Consider the following 19713-nt stretch of genomic DNA (forward strand, 5'->3'; position numbering starts at 1 on the left):
CTGCTAATATAAGTACAGGGTTTCTTCAGGTTTTATGAAGATAAATTTAAGACATCCTAAAGAGATTTTAAGACTAATTAAGGAAAAGTTAAAGAATAAATTAAAGGTGACACAATACATCAATATGATCTCTGTGTCTAAGAACACAACTGAGTTCTTCAAATTTCAAATAAAAAAAAAACAGCTTACAACCAATCGTCATTACTTTTTCATTTTATACAAAAAAAAATAGGTTAACTAGAATATGGAAATAATTTTTTTTTTTAGAATATGAAATAATACTTTTTTCTTGTTTTTCTTGTTTGCCAGTGAAAATGTCTAAAAAAAAATTTAATCAAGGTAAATGCAAAAATAACGCATGATAAGAAGTCTTGCTTTCTGAGAAATGTATCAAAATGAAGTGAATTTATGATTTAAAAAAAAAAAGACAGGTATCTGCCAGAAAAATTCATTCAAAAACTTAATTCAAAGGGAAAACAGGTTTTCATTCAAGACTTTCTGCTCCAATTTAAGATCTTTTAAGGCCTTCATTTGTGGAAGGGTAAATTAAGACATTTTAAAGCTCACAGAAACCCTTCAAGTAGGCTTATTCAGGTCCTAAGGACTATTAATTGTAGTTAAATCATGTTTGACTTGTGCTAAAAAAAAGTTGTGATCTCAATCCTCTCAGTGTGCGATCGATCATGAAAGAATTTTCCACCCATCCGGTCTGAAATTCTCGGTTTACAGGCTTTACCTGATGTTTGAGATGATCTTTCATTTCATCACATGGTTCCATCACTGTCATGCAAAGCAAAAAAAAAAAAAAAAAGTGTTAGTTTCATCTTTTAAAATGTCATATGATTTCAAGCCTAATGCAATTCTATGCTTCCAACAGTTATGTAAATGCATCAGCAAGTACCTTTCAATGTATGCAGTCCAGAAAGAATTTCTGCTTGTGTTCTTTCAAGTTCTGAACTCTTGGTAAACCTGGTGGTATTTCAGAAAGCAAACAGGCATTGTCTAAATGGATTTATATCTTATTTCAGATAATTCAGTTTCTCACGTGAGAAACTGAAAAAGAGCAAAGAAAGCAGGAAACATTCTCATATACAATAACCTACAATCAGAGATTGTAGATTTTCCAACCCACAGTGAACTTTGCTGTCAGACACAGGACATTTGGCATTGGACTGCAATAAATGAAAGAAAGAAACCAGGTAGTAATCCTCTGAACCTGTTAACCTCTACTGGAGACAATAACACGCTCTGCAAGTGTGTGAGGTCTGCTTTGATGAGTGGGACTCTCACATTTAAACCGTGATTTCTCGGAAGAGGTTTTAAGTTTTAATACCCGATTCAAAAGACAGGTATACACTACCATTCAAAAGTTTAAGGATGGATAAGATTTCTTTTTTTTTCTTCTTTCTTTCTTTTTTCTAAGTAAAGTAATTTATAATTTTAGAAAAGATTTATATTTCAAATAAACGCTGCTCCTTTTGAATTATATATTCCTCTGAATCCTAAACTTCAACACTGATAATAATAAATATTTCTTAAGCAGCTAATCAGCATTTTAGAATGATTTCTTAAGGGTCATGTGTTTTAATCGTATAAATTGTATATGATTTAATTATATTATTGGGCTAATATTGCTGGTTTAATCCCTAAAAGAAGCAAGCTATGAGATCTCTTGTCTTTGACATTTAACCCAAACTTTTTGCTGACAACCTGAAGTTCCATCCACACTGCAGTTTATTACTGTAAAGAACTGCCCACTTAGACAAGAAAAGAATGCATGACAGACGAATGAAGTGAACTACATGTTCTTTTTGTTTTCACATGCCACTTAAGGGCAAGTAAATAGCTGTACTACAACAACTGGCATGGGGAAAACACTGTTAAATGAACATAAAAAATGTGACGTGGAATATGTGATCTGAACAACTGTGCTGATTTCATAGAAAAAAAACAAAAAGGTTCAAATGTGAACATATCAAAATCAATATAGAGACTGCTAGGGACTTTTACTAGAGAAAAAAAAAGCCTTTTCCTTTTGAGTGATGATAACTATTAGCTCTGGAAAATCATTTTTGATTAAAAGATTGATTAAGGTTTCAACTCAGTCAATTAAATTTTCACCTTCAGTGAACCTATTCAATTTTCAGTCCTTGTATAAGGAGAGAGTAGGCTACAGTTTTTACAATCACTAGCACCCATTTTTCAACAGTTAGGTTCAAAACGGAATAAGACATATCTACAGTTATACTATATTTCAAATGTAAAAAATGAAATACTATATTTAAAAAAAGTAGATGTAGAGTTAGCATGGACTGTGTAAGACATGTGTAAGAGTGAATTCTGAACAGTAGAGAGCTGTCATTCTTGTTTTGTAAATAATTTTTCATAATGCTATCTGTTGTAAGTAATTTTAGCTCAGTGTTTTATGAACGACAAAGTGTGTTTGTTGGGTGAAAACCTTTGCTAGTGTTATTGAAGAGTGACTTGAGACCTGTATGAAGTGATTTTGTAGTTTTAGTGCAAAATGTATTTTGGATAAAGGTTGATAAAAAGATAAAAAGGTATAAAAATGTGCAAGTGCACAATTTTGTATTTGTCCACTAGGTGGCAGGCCAGCATTTTAATACTTTTGAGACTAACGGTACATGCAGCAACATCAAAATCTAAAATAAAAAGTTGCCTGTCATAAAAGGCACTGAGAAGCCATCAGTACTTTCTATTAATATCTTATCATTTTAAGTAACTTTCTACAGAGTTGTAGACAGAGTTACCATACTTGATCAATGGATATCAATCTATGACCTTTCTTGACATACACATAGGTTTCAGATTCATTTGTTTAGAAAAAAAAAAAAAAAAAAAGCATTACATCTAAAAATGTGCATGTTTTTTTTTCCAGGTCTGACAATCAAAATATTACAACCCTCTAAGATTTCCTGATTTTTCCGCATGCATATGACCCTAAATTTAAATTTCTATCAAACCTAAAATTGGAATGATATGGTAACAAAGTCATCTTTGAGGGTTATGACATTTAATGCAATCTGAAAGCATATGTATATATATTATGTCCACCTGTTTCAGAAAAAAAAAAAAAAATAGTAGGAGAGCAGTTTATATAAATGCATATTATCTTTCTATGGAGTTTCAAACTAACCTGATTTGTTATTTCCGCATTGTAAGAGAAATACTGTTCATCTGTAGATCATATACTTGAAAACAGTAAATTGACAATATCAAACCAGCAGAAGAAGTAAAGACCAAAAGTAAGATTTCACTTGATAATCAATTATCATTCTTATTACAGTTAGTATATAACAAATACAAAGTAAACAAAATCCATGTAATGAATACTTGAATACATAAACTGATGCATCCATGGGGATTTATGCCCAAACTTCCAAAAGATGGAAGCTTGTGCAGATTATTGTGATCTCAATCTAAATATTAAAGGAGTTGTTTTAATGCTAACTAACAAGAAAACTGCAAGAGTGGCTATTTTGCCTCCTATTTGTTGACTTAACACAAGGACAAATAAAGAAATCATCATATATACGGTACCATATGTTTACATTGCTGCAGTTTCAATTCTCTCTCAGTCTTTCCTAATGAATGTTTGATACCTGCTGGATATGTAACTTGGCCTTTAAATGGCATCGATTTTCTTACCTGACGCTCCATTCTAGGGCGCCACTTAACAAGCAGTTGTTCCAATCATTATGAGCTCCTGAGTCACACGGCACGGCGGGAGGCTAATTAATCGAACAAACTTGGGTAAAAGCTGGTTATACTGTAGAAGGAGATGCTGATGATTAAATTAACAGACTGTGAGTTTCATCACTATGGAAAATTTTTAGACAAAGACTACGTTTTTCATGCACTTAAACATATAATTGAATTTATATGAAGAATAGTTTTATGAACAGAAAACACAATATTAACATTAGGCAGTAAAGGATGCATTGTGCACAGCTCAGTACAAATCTTCCTTTGGTTTAAAGAGGACTAACAGCTAATCACATTAAAGTCAAAAATACAACGTATGGTCTGTGTCGAGGCTACGCTGTAAGACTACGCAAGTAAATTGGATTTTGAATTCTTCTATAAATACCTATTTAATTAGTTGAACAAGAAGTATCTGCCAACAATACGTAATCATGAAGTCTGAAAATAAACTAAGGGGATAAGAATTTAAAAATAACAATGACTAAATAAACTTAACTGAAGATTTGATTGCGTAAGATAAATCAGCACTAATATGGTTTTCTAAAGTGCCTCTGAGACACCAGAGAGATCAGTCTATATGCTTAAATAAGGTTAAAGAAAAGACACTATTTAATGTAGCAGAAGGCAGTATGGAATATGACACCACCCATATTGTGCAAAGTATACAATATTAGGTGCTTGCTTAACAGAACAGCCTAAAAACCCAAACAAAACACAAGCATCATTTACTTCATTTATTATAATAAATATATTGTATATACACTAATTTAACATGAGTACAATTCATATATACAAATAAACTATAATAGACTGTTTTTCAGAACACACCTAAGGCCCATTTTCAAGAGCACAAGCAGTCTTCAGAAACATGGACTAACAAGAATATCTTGGTGCGAATCATCAGGAGGTCAGAAACACGATGAGCAACTTTAAATATGTCACCTACCTATATAAAATGTGAAACAAATACCTGTTTAATATGCACAACCCTCTGATAGGCTACTCTGAGGGTCACAAAAGTTGTAATCTTCAGGTTAGGTATTTGCCAAGTGATGAAACTGCCAGTTAGTTATACATCAAAAGAGTGACAATTAATTTGATAAAATAAAAGCTTTTATGAGACAATCCCACTTTTGATTGTGATCTGTCCAGTTTTTTACATTCATGGGTTGAGGAACCAGTCATGATGGACCACCAGAAGAGTTTTTATTCCTTTTGGCTATTCCCTTTGAACACTGATGCATTTTACTAATAGCCTACCCATCAAGGTGATCTGCTTATCTCCACACCAAGAGCATCATAAATTACCTCCACAATTTCACAGGCCTACCGTAGCAACGTGTTGCTTCCTCCATAAGAAAATCTAAAGTCCTGAGCCACTGTCATCCAGATAGACTATCTTCACCCATTATAGATTGATCACCAGGTACCCCAGAATTCCAGCTATGAGCAAAACCGCGGTGAAAATGATCCCTGCAAATACTTTCATCAAGCCAGTTTCTCCTTCCACCGTTTCTTTGGGTTCCTCCTCGCAGATCGAGATGACACCAACCGATGAATTCCCAACGCTGACGGTGGATTTCAACTCGGCTCCCGCCTCTTGCTTCGCCTCGACTGCCCACGGCGCCACCTGGACCTTCATCTCCATCTCCTCCATCATCTGGTCCACCTGAGCGATCTCGGTCTCCAGCTCTTTGAGGTCCACCGTGTCGATGTTCGCGTCGGCTTCGTACTTCATGTTTTGGACGCTCATGGCTCGAGCCGCGACGGTGGTGGTGCTGCCTGTCATTCCCGTCTGGATGAGGTGTCTCGTCGGCACTTTGAGAGGAAAATCCTGCCCGATCTCCAAGGACCGCTTCATGTCCACCTCCAGGAGCTCCATGCTGCTGGTGAAGAGCACCCAGAGGCGCTCGTATTCAGCTCGATCATCTTTGCTGATGTTTTTGTCCTTCAGAAGAGCCGTGAGTTTAGTCCTGTTGGCCACGGCCAGCTCCTGGGCTTTCTTTCGGGTCTTTTTAAGTTCCTCTCGGAGGTTTTGGGAATCAGATGTGCTCCCCAAAGCGATGACCAGATGCCTGTAGCAAGCTGTGACTTTGTTGAGCGCGTCCAACATGGTCTTGCATTCGTCTTTGCCCATGTTTGCGCAGAGACACGGATAAGTTTTTCACCGAAAATCCACAAAACTAGTGAAAAACGCGCTGGATGATAGTGTCTTTTAGTTTCCACGGGAGCAGAGCAGTCATATGAGTGCACTCACCATCATCATCATCATCATTGCTCTCGTCATTGCAAATTCCTCACCATCCATGTTCCCTGTTGATGCAGACAGACAGCAGCAGTCGGGCTTATCACTAAATGGATCCCTAAACGGCTTTAGTTGCGCTGCCGGAGATTAGAAGGCTTCAGTATGCCCGCATGAATTTAAAACGTCGCCTCTATTCTTCTTTTTGCGCAGCGTGCATGCCATTTGAAACATAAACATTTGAAACAGGTGTTCATTTTAAAACTCCAAACAGAACGTCTACCTCCATGACGTCACAAAGGCATTCCGAGAGAGAGAGAGAGAGAGCAATGTAAACGGATTCTCCGAAGGCGGAATGTAAACAAACCCCCGAACGTTCTAAACGCGCAATGGTTGATGATGCTGATGAAGATGCCGAGATTTTCAGAAGGCAGCAGCGATCCGTTATTCGCCCGTCATCCGTGATACGAGCTTAAATGGGAGTAAATGCTTGCCAGTGAAATAACGAGTCTAGCACTCACATCCTGGAAGATCAGCCAAACCTGTCGCGATTGGTTGGCCGATACCATTTGATACCGTTTTTTATAGGTCTCTTTAAAGTATTTATAAGCACTGTTTGGAATTTCGTTTTTGATATACCAACAGCTTTGTTATAAAATGGGTTACATTAGGCTATTTAAAAAATGCTTTCATATAATATAGCCTATAATAAACAGTTATTATGCTTTGTGCTTTTGCTTGATGCCTCTCCACAGTAAATGTTTTGTATTAGTGAAGGAACAGGTGGCAGTGCTACCTTTAAAAAAAAGAACATGCAGTCCAATATTTAATCAGAGCTGATATTCATAAACCATTACACTGATGGCATGACTGAAAAGGTCTGCATCAAATATAGTTGTTCCTTTACTAATTTGGATACCTCTCAAGTAGTTTTGGAACACCTTACACCTTTAACCCAGCTTGGAAGTGTTGATGCTGAGTGGCTTATAGGGTTTATTTTGTTAACAAGCAAAGCTTACAAGAGCTTAAATTCAGGCTTTAACTGAAATTGTGATTCTTATTTTAGATGCTGCAAACATATCATGATTAGCGCTTTAAGAGCTGTGTGAATCACATCAAATAGACCCTAAAAATAGGAAACACACCATTCAATGTTTTTAAAGAGATGCACAAAACAAAGTTTCTCTGCGAAAGAGCTGTCCCATGATACAGGCTGTCCAACAACTCTAGTACAACAACCAAAGCTTTTAAAAAGTCTACATTCAACTTTTACTGTATTTTAAAATAAAAGTATTTTCAAGAGTATTTCTAGTCCTTTCAAGTCTCTTTTTTTATCTCAAGGTTTTAGAAGCACCGATTTTATTTTAAACTTAAACCTTACCCAAAAACTACATTTTTGGCATCATTTACTCACCCTTCAAATCTTTCGAGTTTCTTGCTTTTGTTGAACACTATATTTTAATGAATGTTGTTAACCAAACAATGTTGTTTATGGTAGTCATTGACTTCCATAGTACTTTTTTTCCCATACTATGAAAGTCATACATTTTTTCTCCATGTACAATGTTAATTAAGATTTCTCACACAAAAATGTGATGTTGTGATGTAGCTTTCATTACCATTTCTTTCTGGCCCTAGAAAATTATTAATGTTATATGCTAACTGTGTGAGTCATTCATTCCCATAGAAGAATTTGTCATGTTCATTTAGGGTTCTTTAAAATGGAAAAACTGAATTGGACAAATTTTAAGTTTACTAAAACTAGAAATATGATTTTAGATAATCATATGTGTGTTTTATGTGCTGTGTCTACCATTGTATGATTTTCAGTTAAAGAACTAGGCTTTGTTTTCAATGTGGGTCACTTTCACTTAATCACCATTGGCAACCACTCAGCCATGTGCTACTTTCAAAAGCATCTCATTTCAAAACATCTTATGTCAGATTGGGTCTCTCATTAACAGACAGCCACTTGTTTGATATAATGAAACCAGAGCCAGAGTATTAGATGTATTGCTTTCCATGAGTACTTGTGCATTGACAAATAATATGGATTTCATAAATAGACAGAAAGATTTACATAATTCAGTCTAATCTATCTATCTATCCTATTGTATCGCATAATTTGTTCAGTTATCCCCATGTTCAATAAGATTATAAGTATTCATAGACAGAAATAATTGGGGTGAGTATTTCCTCTAAACTGAATGAGAGAGCATGTGGAGTTGAGAATGCCAAATATATTTGAATGACGGATTAGTCATGCATTAATAAGAAGGAAATATTGATTTTTGTTCTCATTTCACCCTTGCCTCAGAGCGTATGCAGATACAGACCCACACAGGCTGTGTAATGGCAAGAATCTGTGCTGCTATCACAACTGTCGTGAGCAGGATCCCAGACTGGGGCAACCCTCAGCTGCAGCTTTGCTTCTGTTATGTCACTGTTGTCCCTGTGAGAAAGACGCCTCACCCCAGGTCTGCTCCAGAGGGACTGTCTCTGCAATTAGCGCATGGGAGATGCTCTGAATAAAAAGCCACTGCCAAATAACAATTAATTTACAGACTGCCTCTGCCTCGTTTTAATTGATAGTGTCTTTAACGTGTTTGTAAAACAAATAGATATAGTTCCCTTCCAATTGAGTTTCATATTGTTTTACTGTACAATAAGAGCCGTGATGAGACTTCACCTGCTGGGAGATCTGGAGGAAAAAACCTCCACGTTACCCTGCTGTGTGAATGCAGAACAGGATATGCCATTGCAACTGCTGCCCCATAGGGTGAAAAACAGCACGTCCCTGCAGGCCACTGGCTGAGTCGACCTCCCATCACCTCTGCCAGCTGTGCCACCACAATATGCCCACCCCAAGAGACTTCATATGTAGACTACATATACAGGCCGAATGCATCGTGGTATTCTTTGAAATACCATGCAAACACCATGAATATGGTAATTATTCAATATTTTACCAGTTTACAATACAGAAGGACCACACATATGAATTCAGTAGTTTGGTAACCTCATAGTGCAATTAAAATGGAAGCTTAGTATTTAATTTGAATGTAATTTGTTAGAGAAATGTTTTTATACCTACTTATGTTACTGTTCAAAAGTTTGAGGTCAGAATTTTTTTTTGGAAATAAATAAATAATTTTATTCAGAAAGGATGCATTAAATTGATCAAAAGTTTCAGTAAAGACATTTATAACGTTACAAAAGTTTTCTATTTCAAATAAATTCAACTTTAAAGAATCATAAAAAAAAAAAAATTATCACATTTTCCAAAAAAATATTAAGCAGCACAGCCATTTTTTTAACATTTAATAATAATAATAATAATAATTTTTATTTATATAGCGCCTTTCTAGCACTCAAGGTCGCTTTACAAATCAGGCTTAAGGAACAGAGACAATAGACATCAATACACAAAAAAAAAAAAAAAAACCCTGAGTAATATACAGAAACCACTTACAAGATTAGATTACAAACAGAAAGAATGATGAGAAACATCCATAACAGGGTACAGTTCACAGTCAATGACGTGAAGAGTAATAGTCAGAAAAAAAATGTTTTTTTAAGAGGTGTTTAAAGGAGAGAAGGGAGGATGCCTGACGGATGGTTTGGGGAAGAGCATTCCACAATCTGGGAGCAACAACACTGAAGGCCCTAGCTCCCATTGTCACCAGACGAAATTTAGGGGTGACTAACAATCCCTCACTAGAAGATCTTAATGAACGGGCAGGAACATATGGCAGAAGTAGATCAGATAAATAAGGAGGAGCAATGTTATGGTGGGCTTTATAAGTGAGAATTAGTATTTTGAAGTTTATACGCAAGGAAACCGGGAGCCAATGAAGATGATAAAGGATAGGGGTAATGTGATCGTTCTTTCTAGTGTGAGTAATCAAGCGAGCAGCAGAGTTTTGAACATACTGTAGTCGTTTGATATTATTAGCTGAGATGCCACAAAAAAGTGAATTACAATAATCTAATTGGGATGTAACAAAGGCATGTATAACAGTTTCAACATCTTGCTGACTGAGAGAGGATCGAATACGCGAGATATTACGTAGATGGAAAAAAGCTGTCTTAACCACTTTACCAATATGATCGTTGAATGAAAGAGTAGAATCAATGAGAACACCAAGATTGCAAACTTTAGTGGAGGGCATAATCAGATCACCATCCAGATCCAGCAGTTGACTAGAATGCTTTGACACAACAGCTTTAGAGCCAATCAGAATTAGCTCAGTTTTATTAGAGTTCATTTATAATGAGAAGAAATTTTTCTTGATCAGCAAATCAGCATTTAGAATGATTTTTGAAGGATCAAGACTGGAGTAATGAAGATGAAAATTCAGCTTTGCGTCACAGGAAACAGTTATTTTAAATTGTGATAATATTTTGCAATATTATACAGTTTTTAGTGTATTTTCAATCAAATAAGCACAGTCTTGTTGAGTAAAAGAGATTTAAATTGATTGATTTATTTTAAATCACAGACTAATTTAGATAAAATAATTGCATTCACTGAGTGGTTATTTAGATGTTTAAATAACATTTAAATTATTACTTACTGAATGCATTTTCCTAAATGTTTATTTTATATATATCTATATATATGCATGCACCATCCTGTAGTGCAATTCATATTTCATTTGGGGAACAAGCCTATTTCATTTAATGGTACCTCATTTGTTACCATCTGTTCAAAGCCTAATCATGACATCTGGTGCTGGCAGCTTATTGTTGTTTTCATGAGTACCTTTACAAATTCCATATTCATTTCTGCTTTGAGCTCATTTGATCTGCCACTGAGAAAATCATGTAGAACACTGACACACGACCAGCCATGCTCAAGGAAAATGTTGCTTGTTGTTTAATAGCTCTTCTCTAGTGGATGGAGAAGTGACCTGAAATACACCCACGGCAGGAAGCTCTTAGCCTTGGAGAGAGCAAATGAGTCCACAAGCCTCCAGCTGCTTTCCTGTCATAAGCGGTAAGGTTCATATTGGCAGGTTCTATACCTTCCTTGGATGTATTGAACTTAAAATGTACTTTTTAAAGGGATAGTCCACCCAAAAATGAAACTTCTTTCATGCTATTCCAAACCTGTAGCGCTGCTTTAGAGCAGCTGAATTAAACTTGTTTTGATGGACTTAACTGTATGCATTTCTTTCTTCTGTGGAACATAAAAGAAGATGTTTTGAAGAATGTTGCTAACAAAACTGAAAAATGGTTTCAGTTTCCTTTCACTTTCATTGCATGGACAAAAAACACAATGGAAGTCAACAGGAACTGAAACTGTTTAATGCTTCAAAGTATCTTTTCTCTTGTTCTGCAGAGGAAAGAAACAGATTGAAACATGAGGGTGAGTAAATTATGATGGAATATCTTTCTTTGGTGGACTATCCCTTTAAGTTTTTTGACCTGATCAGCAACCCTGTAAAGAACTTCCAGTAAATTAACTATGGAAAGGATGGCACATTTGACTGTGCCGAGCCGTAGAAGCGAAATATGTGTGTTTACTGGCCCCTTGGGGCACTTAAACATTTGCAAAGGCTTACATATTAATGAGAAACACAGAGCAGAGGAAGGCATACGGTTGCGAGTGTTTACTCAAGCAGCTTCCCAGTAGATCAAATATTGAAATGGTACAGAAAACATGCTAATGCACTATAAAGATGGTCTTTGACAGAGGGGTCACCAGCCCAAACCACAGGATGATCTGCACATGCTGTAATCCAGATTACCAGGTTACTAAAGGCCCCTGGATTAACACTATAATGCTCACTAATGCCCCTTTTAATGGAAGTAGCCTTTTCCTCACTCATCTTCTGACCATGTGAAATGGCTTCTTCAGATCAAAGTTTTCAAAAGGGATAGAGCACTTGAGGCTGGAGGATATAAGCAGCCAGCAAATACATTTACAGTACATTCAAGTACATTGACGTTAGTAATGCAAACACATCATTGTTTTCATGTGGTTGAAAACACTCAAAAAATCTGTCCAAAATATGTATTTAAATACAGGTGCATCTCAATGAATTAGAATGTCGTGAAAAAGTTCATTTGTAACTTATTTCAAAAAGTGAAACTTTCATATATTTTAGATTCATTACATGTAAAGTAAAACATTTTAAAAGTTTTTTTTTTTTTAATTTTGATGATTAGAGTTTACGGCTCATGAAAGTCAAAATATTAGAATATTTACATTTGAGTTTGAATAAATGGCCATCCCTACGGTATAAATTCCGGGTATCTCTTGTTCTTTGAAACCACAATAATGGGGAAGACTGCTGACTTGGCAATGATCCAGAAGACGAACATTGACGCCCTCCACAAAGAGGGTAAGTCACAGAAGGTCATTACTGAAAGGTGTGGCTGTTTACAGAGTGCTGTATCAAAGCATATTAAATGCAAAGTTGACTGGAAGGAAGAATTTGGGTAGGAAAAGGTGCACAAGCAACAGGGATGACCGCAAGCTTGCGAATACAGTCAAGCAAAGCTGATTCAAACACTTGGGAGAGCTTCACAAGGAGAGAACTGAAGCTGGAGTCAGTGCATCAAGAGTCACCGAGCTCAGACGTCTTCAGGAAAAGGGCTACCAAGCCACTTCTGAACCAGAGACAACGTCAGAAGCATCTTACCTGGGCTGTGGAAAAAAAGAACTGGACTGTTGCTCAGTGGTCCAAAGTCCTCTTTTCAGATGAAAGTAAATTTTACATTTCATTTGGAAATCAAGGTCCTAGAGTCTGGAGGAAGAGTGGAGAGGCACAGAATCCATGTTGCTTGAAGTCCAGTGTGAAGTTTCCACAATCTGTGATGATTTGGGCTGCCATGTCATCTGCTGGTGTTGGTCCACTGTGTTTTGTGAAGTCCACAGTCAATGCAGCCATCTACCAGGAATTTTTTGCGCACTTCATGCTTCCTTCTGCTGACAAGCTTTATGGAGATGCTGATTTCATTTTCCAGCAGGACTTGGCACCTGCCCACACTGCCAAAGGTACCAAAAGCTGGTTCAATGACCATAGTGTTACTGTGCTTGACTGGCCAGCAAACTCGCCTGACCTGAACCCCATAGAGAATCTATGGGGTATTGTCAAGAGGAAGATGAGAGACACCAGACCCAACAATGCAGATGAGCTGAAGGCCGCTATCAAAGCAACCTGGGCTTCCATACCACCTCAGCAGTGCCACAAACTGATCACCTCCATGCCACGCCGAATTGAGGCAGTAATTAAAGCAAAAGGAGCCCCTACCAAGTATTGAGTACATATACAGTAAATGAACATACTTTCCAGAAGGCCAACAATTCACTAACAATGTTTTTAGTGAATTTAGTGTTTTATTGGTCTTATGAAGTATTCTAATTTGTTGAGATAGTGAATTGGTGGGTTTTTGTTAAATGTGAGCCTAAATCAACACAATTAAAAGAACCAAAGACTTAAACTACTTCAGTCTGTGTGCACTGAATTTATTTAATACACGAGTTTCACAATTTGAGTTGAATTACTGAAATAAATGAACTTTTCCATGACATTCTAATTTATTGAGATGCACCTGTATATGCTATAATGCATGTTGTGAACAGTAAAGCTCAATGAAATATATGAAATATATACATTTATTTTCAACCTTCATATACCAAAATATATTTCAAAATGTATTTCAGGGGCAAGAAAATACAATTTCCACTCTTCCAGTAGCCTACATTTAGGTTATTTATTATATGTATTATATGTTATGTGTTAGATAACACGTGTTATATTTTATGTTTTATAGACAAATAAAGCTTTGTCTTCAAATGCGACTGTAACGTGGCTGACCAGACGTGAGACATGCGGATCCATGTGCAAGCTTTTATTGACAAGAGACGTGGTCATAACAGGCAGGGTTCGAAACAATGGCAAACAGATATGGCAGGGACAAGACAAAGAGTAATCCTAGGGCAAGCAAAGGTCGACGATCAGCGAACAGTATCCAGTGGGCAAAGCAGAGAGATAATCCAGGGAACACAGGCTAGAATCCAAACACGGGAAAACACAATCCAAAACAGGCAGGGCAAAACTAGGAAAACTAACAGGGGCTCTGTAGAGTAGCTACAGCTATGGGAGCGGTAAACGCATAGAATACTCGGCAGTGAGGGAAACAAAGTCCAGGGTTTATATAGAGTGTGTGATTGATCTCACAGAATTCAGTGTAATGTTCACAGACTTAATTAACCTCCGAATCTGTGGTGGCATCACGGAATCGCCGAAAATTCCGTGATGGGCTCACAGAAGGCATCAGCCCTGGTCCACGCACGGATTCACTGGTTCAATACCAGCGCTGCATCGGACCACGTAAAAAGAGTGACTCCAATGCAGTTATACTTTCACTGGAGTACCTGACCCCACTCCTACCCTAAACCTACCCAGTTCTGAACAATAATGATGACAATAAATTTCCCATTATTGCGTCGGCATATTGATGCTAAGGGTTTCCGTGCGTGGAGCACGGCTGATGCCTGTCACTGACTTACATTGGTATCACTTCTGTGAGCCCATCACGGAATTTTCGGTGATTCTGTGATGCCACCACAGATTCGGAGGTTAATTAAGTCCGTGAACATTACACAGAATTCTGTGAGATCATGTTGGATTAGTGAGAGCTGTGTGATCAGTGCCTTCAGCTGTGTGTGCAATCAGTGCAATGGATGATGGGAAAATGAGTCCATTGTGATGTGTGGCGTGAAAGTCCATGTGGTGAGCGAGTGACCTCTGGTGGTGGGTGTATGGAAGTGCAGAGCAGAATCGTGACAGCGACATTTGTGAATGTATTTTCTTGGACTTAAATGAGGGCAAAATAAACTTTTTAAATTATTTGCTTTTTTAAATATATATATATCTATATTCAAATACAAAAAATGCCAAAAATATACTGGTAGAAGTACATTTAAAGATATATTTCAAAACATTATATATTGCTGTATGGGCACAAAAACTGCATACAAATAATAAATATTATAAGACAAATATTATAAAAAATGTTTTGTTTTTTTTTTTTTTTTAATGTTTAATAGAATGCATTATGCAGCATAAGCATGAGGGGATATTAAAAATCATAGCTGATATGAATTCTAATTCATTTGTTACATGGAAATTTCAAGTTGATTGCATTGTGGGAAATGGAAATGAAAAACCAAGCTGCACTGATGTCGCATCTCAAATGCAGTATTTCTTCCGAATATTTCATGCATACAGAAAATTCACATATACTATGCACAGAACTTTATCTTTAACATGTCCATAAAGTGCTTCTAAATATTCTGTTCCGTGTTTCTTCCTCTAGATATCCACGTAGGCTGCAGTGAATAAATAGAGTTCCTTTTGGAGCTTTTGAGCGTGCATTAAAAAGAGATGAGTGTTTTATCGGCTGAATATGAAGAAAAAATAAAACAGCACACCAGCCAGACGAAAAGAACGGTAAAAGAAGTGCTTGTCTTCTTCATTGAATTATTGATGCCACACTCCAGAGATTCACAGACTGTGTAGTTCCTGGCAGAGTCCAACACGCAATATCTGACCTGGCGTAACCGGAGATTCACATCACCATACTAGTGCCATGTCTGTATGTATAATGACAAGCCTCATCATGGCATTTAAACCCAAGGTAAATCTCGTTTGCTTTTTTAATCTATTGTTAACCCTTCTTGTCTGTCTGCACATACCCTTTATTATACATACCCCCTTATATTCATACTCTAACTTATACTTTAACGTAAATCTGCTGAGGCTCTCACAGATGACCTTGATGCCACCTGCAGTTGCATTATGAACCATGACTTCTCTCCACTAAAAGGGATCATCAGGATGGGAGACGAAGCATCTGTCAGTGCCAGTTTTAGCACTAATCCAATCTCATCTTTACCCGCAGATAGCTGAGAACCTGAGGTGAGAGTGAAAAACCTCCTCTTGCCTCATTCCATACTATCCAATGTTCGTCTTGCAACAAACAGATATGGTTTTATCCTGCGTCATTCCAATCACACGACAAAAGATTTCAAGAACAACCTGTATTTACGCTCATAAAAGATGGGGCATATTAGTACCTGAATAGTACGCCTACATACATTAGTCATTTTTGATAAGGTGCCTCCCAGATTTTGAACTTTTTTTTGAGAGAGAGTTTAGAAAACATATCTAAAGCCCTAAACACACTGCATGATTGTCGGCTGTCCCAGACGAAAGATTGGCATCGTGAAACAATCGTGGCGAATCTGAAATCGCCAGAAATTTTCAGAAATCAGAAATTTTATTTTTTTGCAAAATAGCCAGAAAAAAAGTCTTAACTGTGAAATAAAACGTTGTTTTGTTTTTTTGCTATTTCATACAAAATAAGCTACAAAATCAATCAAAAATCACAGCCAATCAGAACAGCGTGTGGGCGGAGTCTCTTTTATTTATTTAACAATAAATAAAGCACATAGTCAAAAAGACATCGTTATCATAAAGACAATCCTGTCCTGTCTCTCGTCGAGTATTACAGTTACATCGCGTTGCATCGCATCTGATTAGAATGTTCCAGAAAAAGTGTTTATCTTAATATTCTTCAAGTCAGCAAGAGCAATGATATCCTGTATCCACATCTGAAAGTGTTCATTTAGTCATGACAGATTTTCTCAGTGTATCCACGTGTTCTAATGTTGTTGTGTGAAGACTTTGGGGTAAATGAATGCATTATGGTAAATATAGGCCTCTGCCATGTGGGCAATAATATGAAGGTTTATTAAATACAAAATACACATTTAAATGCTAATTTATATAGCATTTGATATGATAAGTATGGTGAGTTTAATTCATATTGAAAAATATAAAATGGGTTTGGTCAATAGTCAACCTGTTAATTTGGTTTGAAGCACATTTGCTGTTTGCTGATTTACAATATAAAAACTTAACCATCTTTGGTTGTAAAAATCAGTGTACATATTCAACCTAGCAGTTTCTGAAATATTAATTCAGAGGGAAACATGATGTAAGTGTCATATTACTCAAGAACTGTCACTCAAATTATTCACTGCAAAAATGGCAGGCACATCATTACATGAAAGAAAAAGCAGGGCAAAACTGCTGGACCTGAATCTTGTGCACTTTTGTTTGTGCATGTATGTTCAGTTCTGTGCACAGAGAATTGACTTTGTCCACAGAGGCTGTTTTTGAGAGGTTTATAAAGGCTTTTAAAAAATAATTAGCTCTGACTCGTTCTACTAAAACCCAGGTTTTTCATGCAGAGGGGCTTGTGGCATTAGTGGGATGTTTAATAATTCAGGTTTAGTCAAAGATGTTTTGTGCAGACTGTTACAGCACGGCCACCTGCCACGCCTGCTGTATCTGAGTCATTATGAGCCGAAGCACTCACTGCTCACTGCTGCTTCAGTTTGGCCAGGTGACAAAATCATTATCACTTCAATGCACTTTGCATACTACAAGCAGCATGAAACAAAAGAGCAAGTTGAAGAGAATTATGACGTGCCTTTAATTTCGCACTTCACAAGATTTTAACATAGTAAATTAAATATTTTAAAACTGAAATTACCTTTGATCGGATCCAAACACACACACACACATACAAATGCACCCCCCCACACACACGTGTGTGTGTATGTGTGTGTGTGTGTGTGTGTGTGTGTGTGTGTATAGATAGATAGATAGATAGACAGACAGACAGACAGACAGACAGACAGATAGACAGATAGATAGATAGATAAAGACTTTCACAATAATCGGTTACAATTTATTTCGATAGTCCACTTTAGACATTCTACTAACTATAAGTAACTTTGTAACTACATGTCAAGTACATGTCAACTAATTCTCATTCATTTGCAACTACATGTCTACTAACTCTCAGTAGGGTAGGTTTAGGGATAGCAGAATAAGTTGACATATACTTGCAAAGTTTCTCATAGTCAGTATGTTGTATGTTGTGGACCCATCAAAATAAAGTGTGTTAAGCAGACAGTAATACTCTAATGACTGCTAGTTGACATATAGTTGCAAAGTTACTTACTGTTAGTAGAATGTCTAAAGTGGACTATCGAAATAAAGTGTTACCCAATCATGTAAGTTTTATTTATAACAAGACCTATATAAGTGTATAATATATTACACATAAATTATGATAATGTTTTGTTTGAGAGTTTTCTAGGTTTGTAGTTACTCATATATGATCATTTAAAAACACAAAAATAATTAAAAATCATTATAAATTAAAGGCTGTACAACAAACACAACCATCATACTTTACCGTTTAAATACAGTTTTTCTCGATTGCTAACACACAATTCATGAAACAAATCACCATTTTCTGACGACTATAAACACAATCTCAAAACTACACACCAACTTGTGCAAACTTCAAACTTCCAGGTCAAAGTCAAACATTTTAGTCAAAAACATTCTCTTTTGTCAGAATCTAATTTTTGGCTTCAGATGACACACAAAGCTGTCAAATACACAGACTATTTTCCTGGCTAGAGAACACTAATGAGATCAATTCAAAACACTGTTACAAAAACCTTCTTTTTGGGAAACAGGAAACATCTTGCAAGTCAATGTCTGTTACAGTATGCAGCATAAATAGAGCTGTGCAGATACAGTAAACTTCACCAATAAACTTTAAGAAAAGTTTACTTTCATTACACTACTGTAAAGTTATCTTACAGTAGATGAAAAGCACTAGAAGAGAAAAGTACAAAAACCAAACAACTGAATATACGGTAAACACACATTGGAATATCCCGTCAGTTACTGTACAGCAATAAATAAATACAGCATCCTCTGCCAAGTTGCATTACAGTATTGGTAATATCCTTATTTGTTATACTATAGCAATTTCTTAGTCTTCTGACAAAAGACTTTCTCTGCCTCCCCTAGACAGTCGATTCTCAGTTCTGTACAAATACATGTAAAAAGTACTTGGCTACAAATCAATTCAACAGTTATGAGTTTGAGGGTGTGTGCTCCAGTATTTACAGTACAAAGAATAGTGAAAGCTCTCTCATCTGAAGTATTGCTATTATGTACTTTAATTGTAATGTGTAAGTAGTGTAAAAACCCTGTAGATGAGCCTGCAGGCAGCTTTCCTAACAGTTTTTCTCTATTGCTTAAACACATTTCTTGAAATTATGCCTCTTTTTTGTGATACTCACGAATCCATAACTTTTGACTCAATTCCCCAAACGTCCTATATTCAGGTCAAAATGAAGCTCTCCACTCAAAACTATTCAATCTTGCTGAAAAAGCTAACTTTGCTCTCAGACATGACACACAAATAGTCAAAAACACACACACTACAACACAGTTTTACACACTGATGAGATGAATTCAAAACAATACTACAAAAACCGGTAATAAGTGTGGTACTCCCCAAATGTTTTATTCCTCAATTTAATGTACTGTAGAGTGCAGTACAATACAGCAAGCAACAACAAAAAGAATTATTCTGCCCCAGTGTCCCTGTCACGCCCCTGGACTGTTTTGTCCCTGTTTTTGTTCCTGTTTCGTTTTTTGGTCTTGTTCCTTTTCTTGATTGTTAATTTGATTCCAGGAGTGTCTCCTTAGTTCCTCGTTATCCTGTGTTTATAAGCCCCAGCCCCAGTTAATTTTGTCAGTTCTTGAACGTCTTCCTTGTGCTCTATGTCTCCCATTTGGATTATTAAAGACTCTCGTTTTGTGAATTCTTCTCGTCTCCTCGCACGGTGA

The 19713-nt window shown here is 36.5% G+C and overlaps 1 protein-coding gene across 1 annotated transcript; it reads right to left on the reverse strand.

The window, feature by feature from the left end:
* Positions 1-4459: 4459 nt before the first annotated feature.
* On the reverse strand, positions 4460-6510 carry si:ch73-167i17.6 (regulator of G-protein signaling 9-binding protein). The gene has a single exon (XM_058751882.1). It carries the CDS (start codon positions 5861-5863, stop codon positions 5135-5137), a length of 729 nt encoding a protein of 242 aa, XP_058607865.1. The 5' UTR covers positions 5864-6510; the 3' UTR covers positions 4460-5134.
* Positions 6511-19713: the final 13203 nt, after the last annotated feature.

Source organism: Onychostoma macrolepis, chromosome 18 (genome assembly GCF_012432095.1).
Source record: "Onychostoma macrolepis isolate SWU-2019 chromosome 18, ASM1243209v1, whole genome shotgun sequence".
Classification (NCBI taxonomy): Eukaryota; Metazoa; Chordata; class Actinopteri; order Cypriniformes; family Cyprinidae; genus Onychostoma; species Onychostoma macrolepis.

Coding starts and splice junctions, on each gene's coding strand:
- si:ch73-167i17.6 (XM_058751882.1), bottom strand. CDS start 5,863: ATGGGCAAAGACGAATGCAAGACCATGTTGGACGCGCTCAACAAAGTC.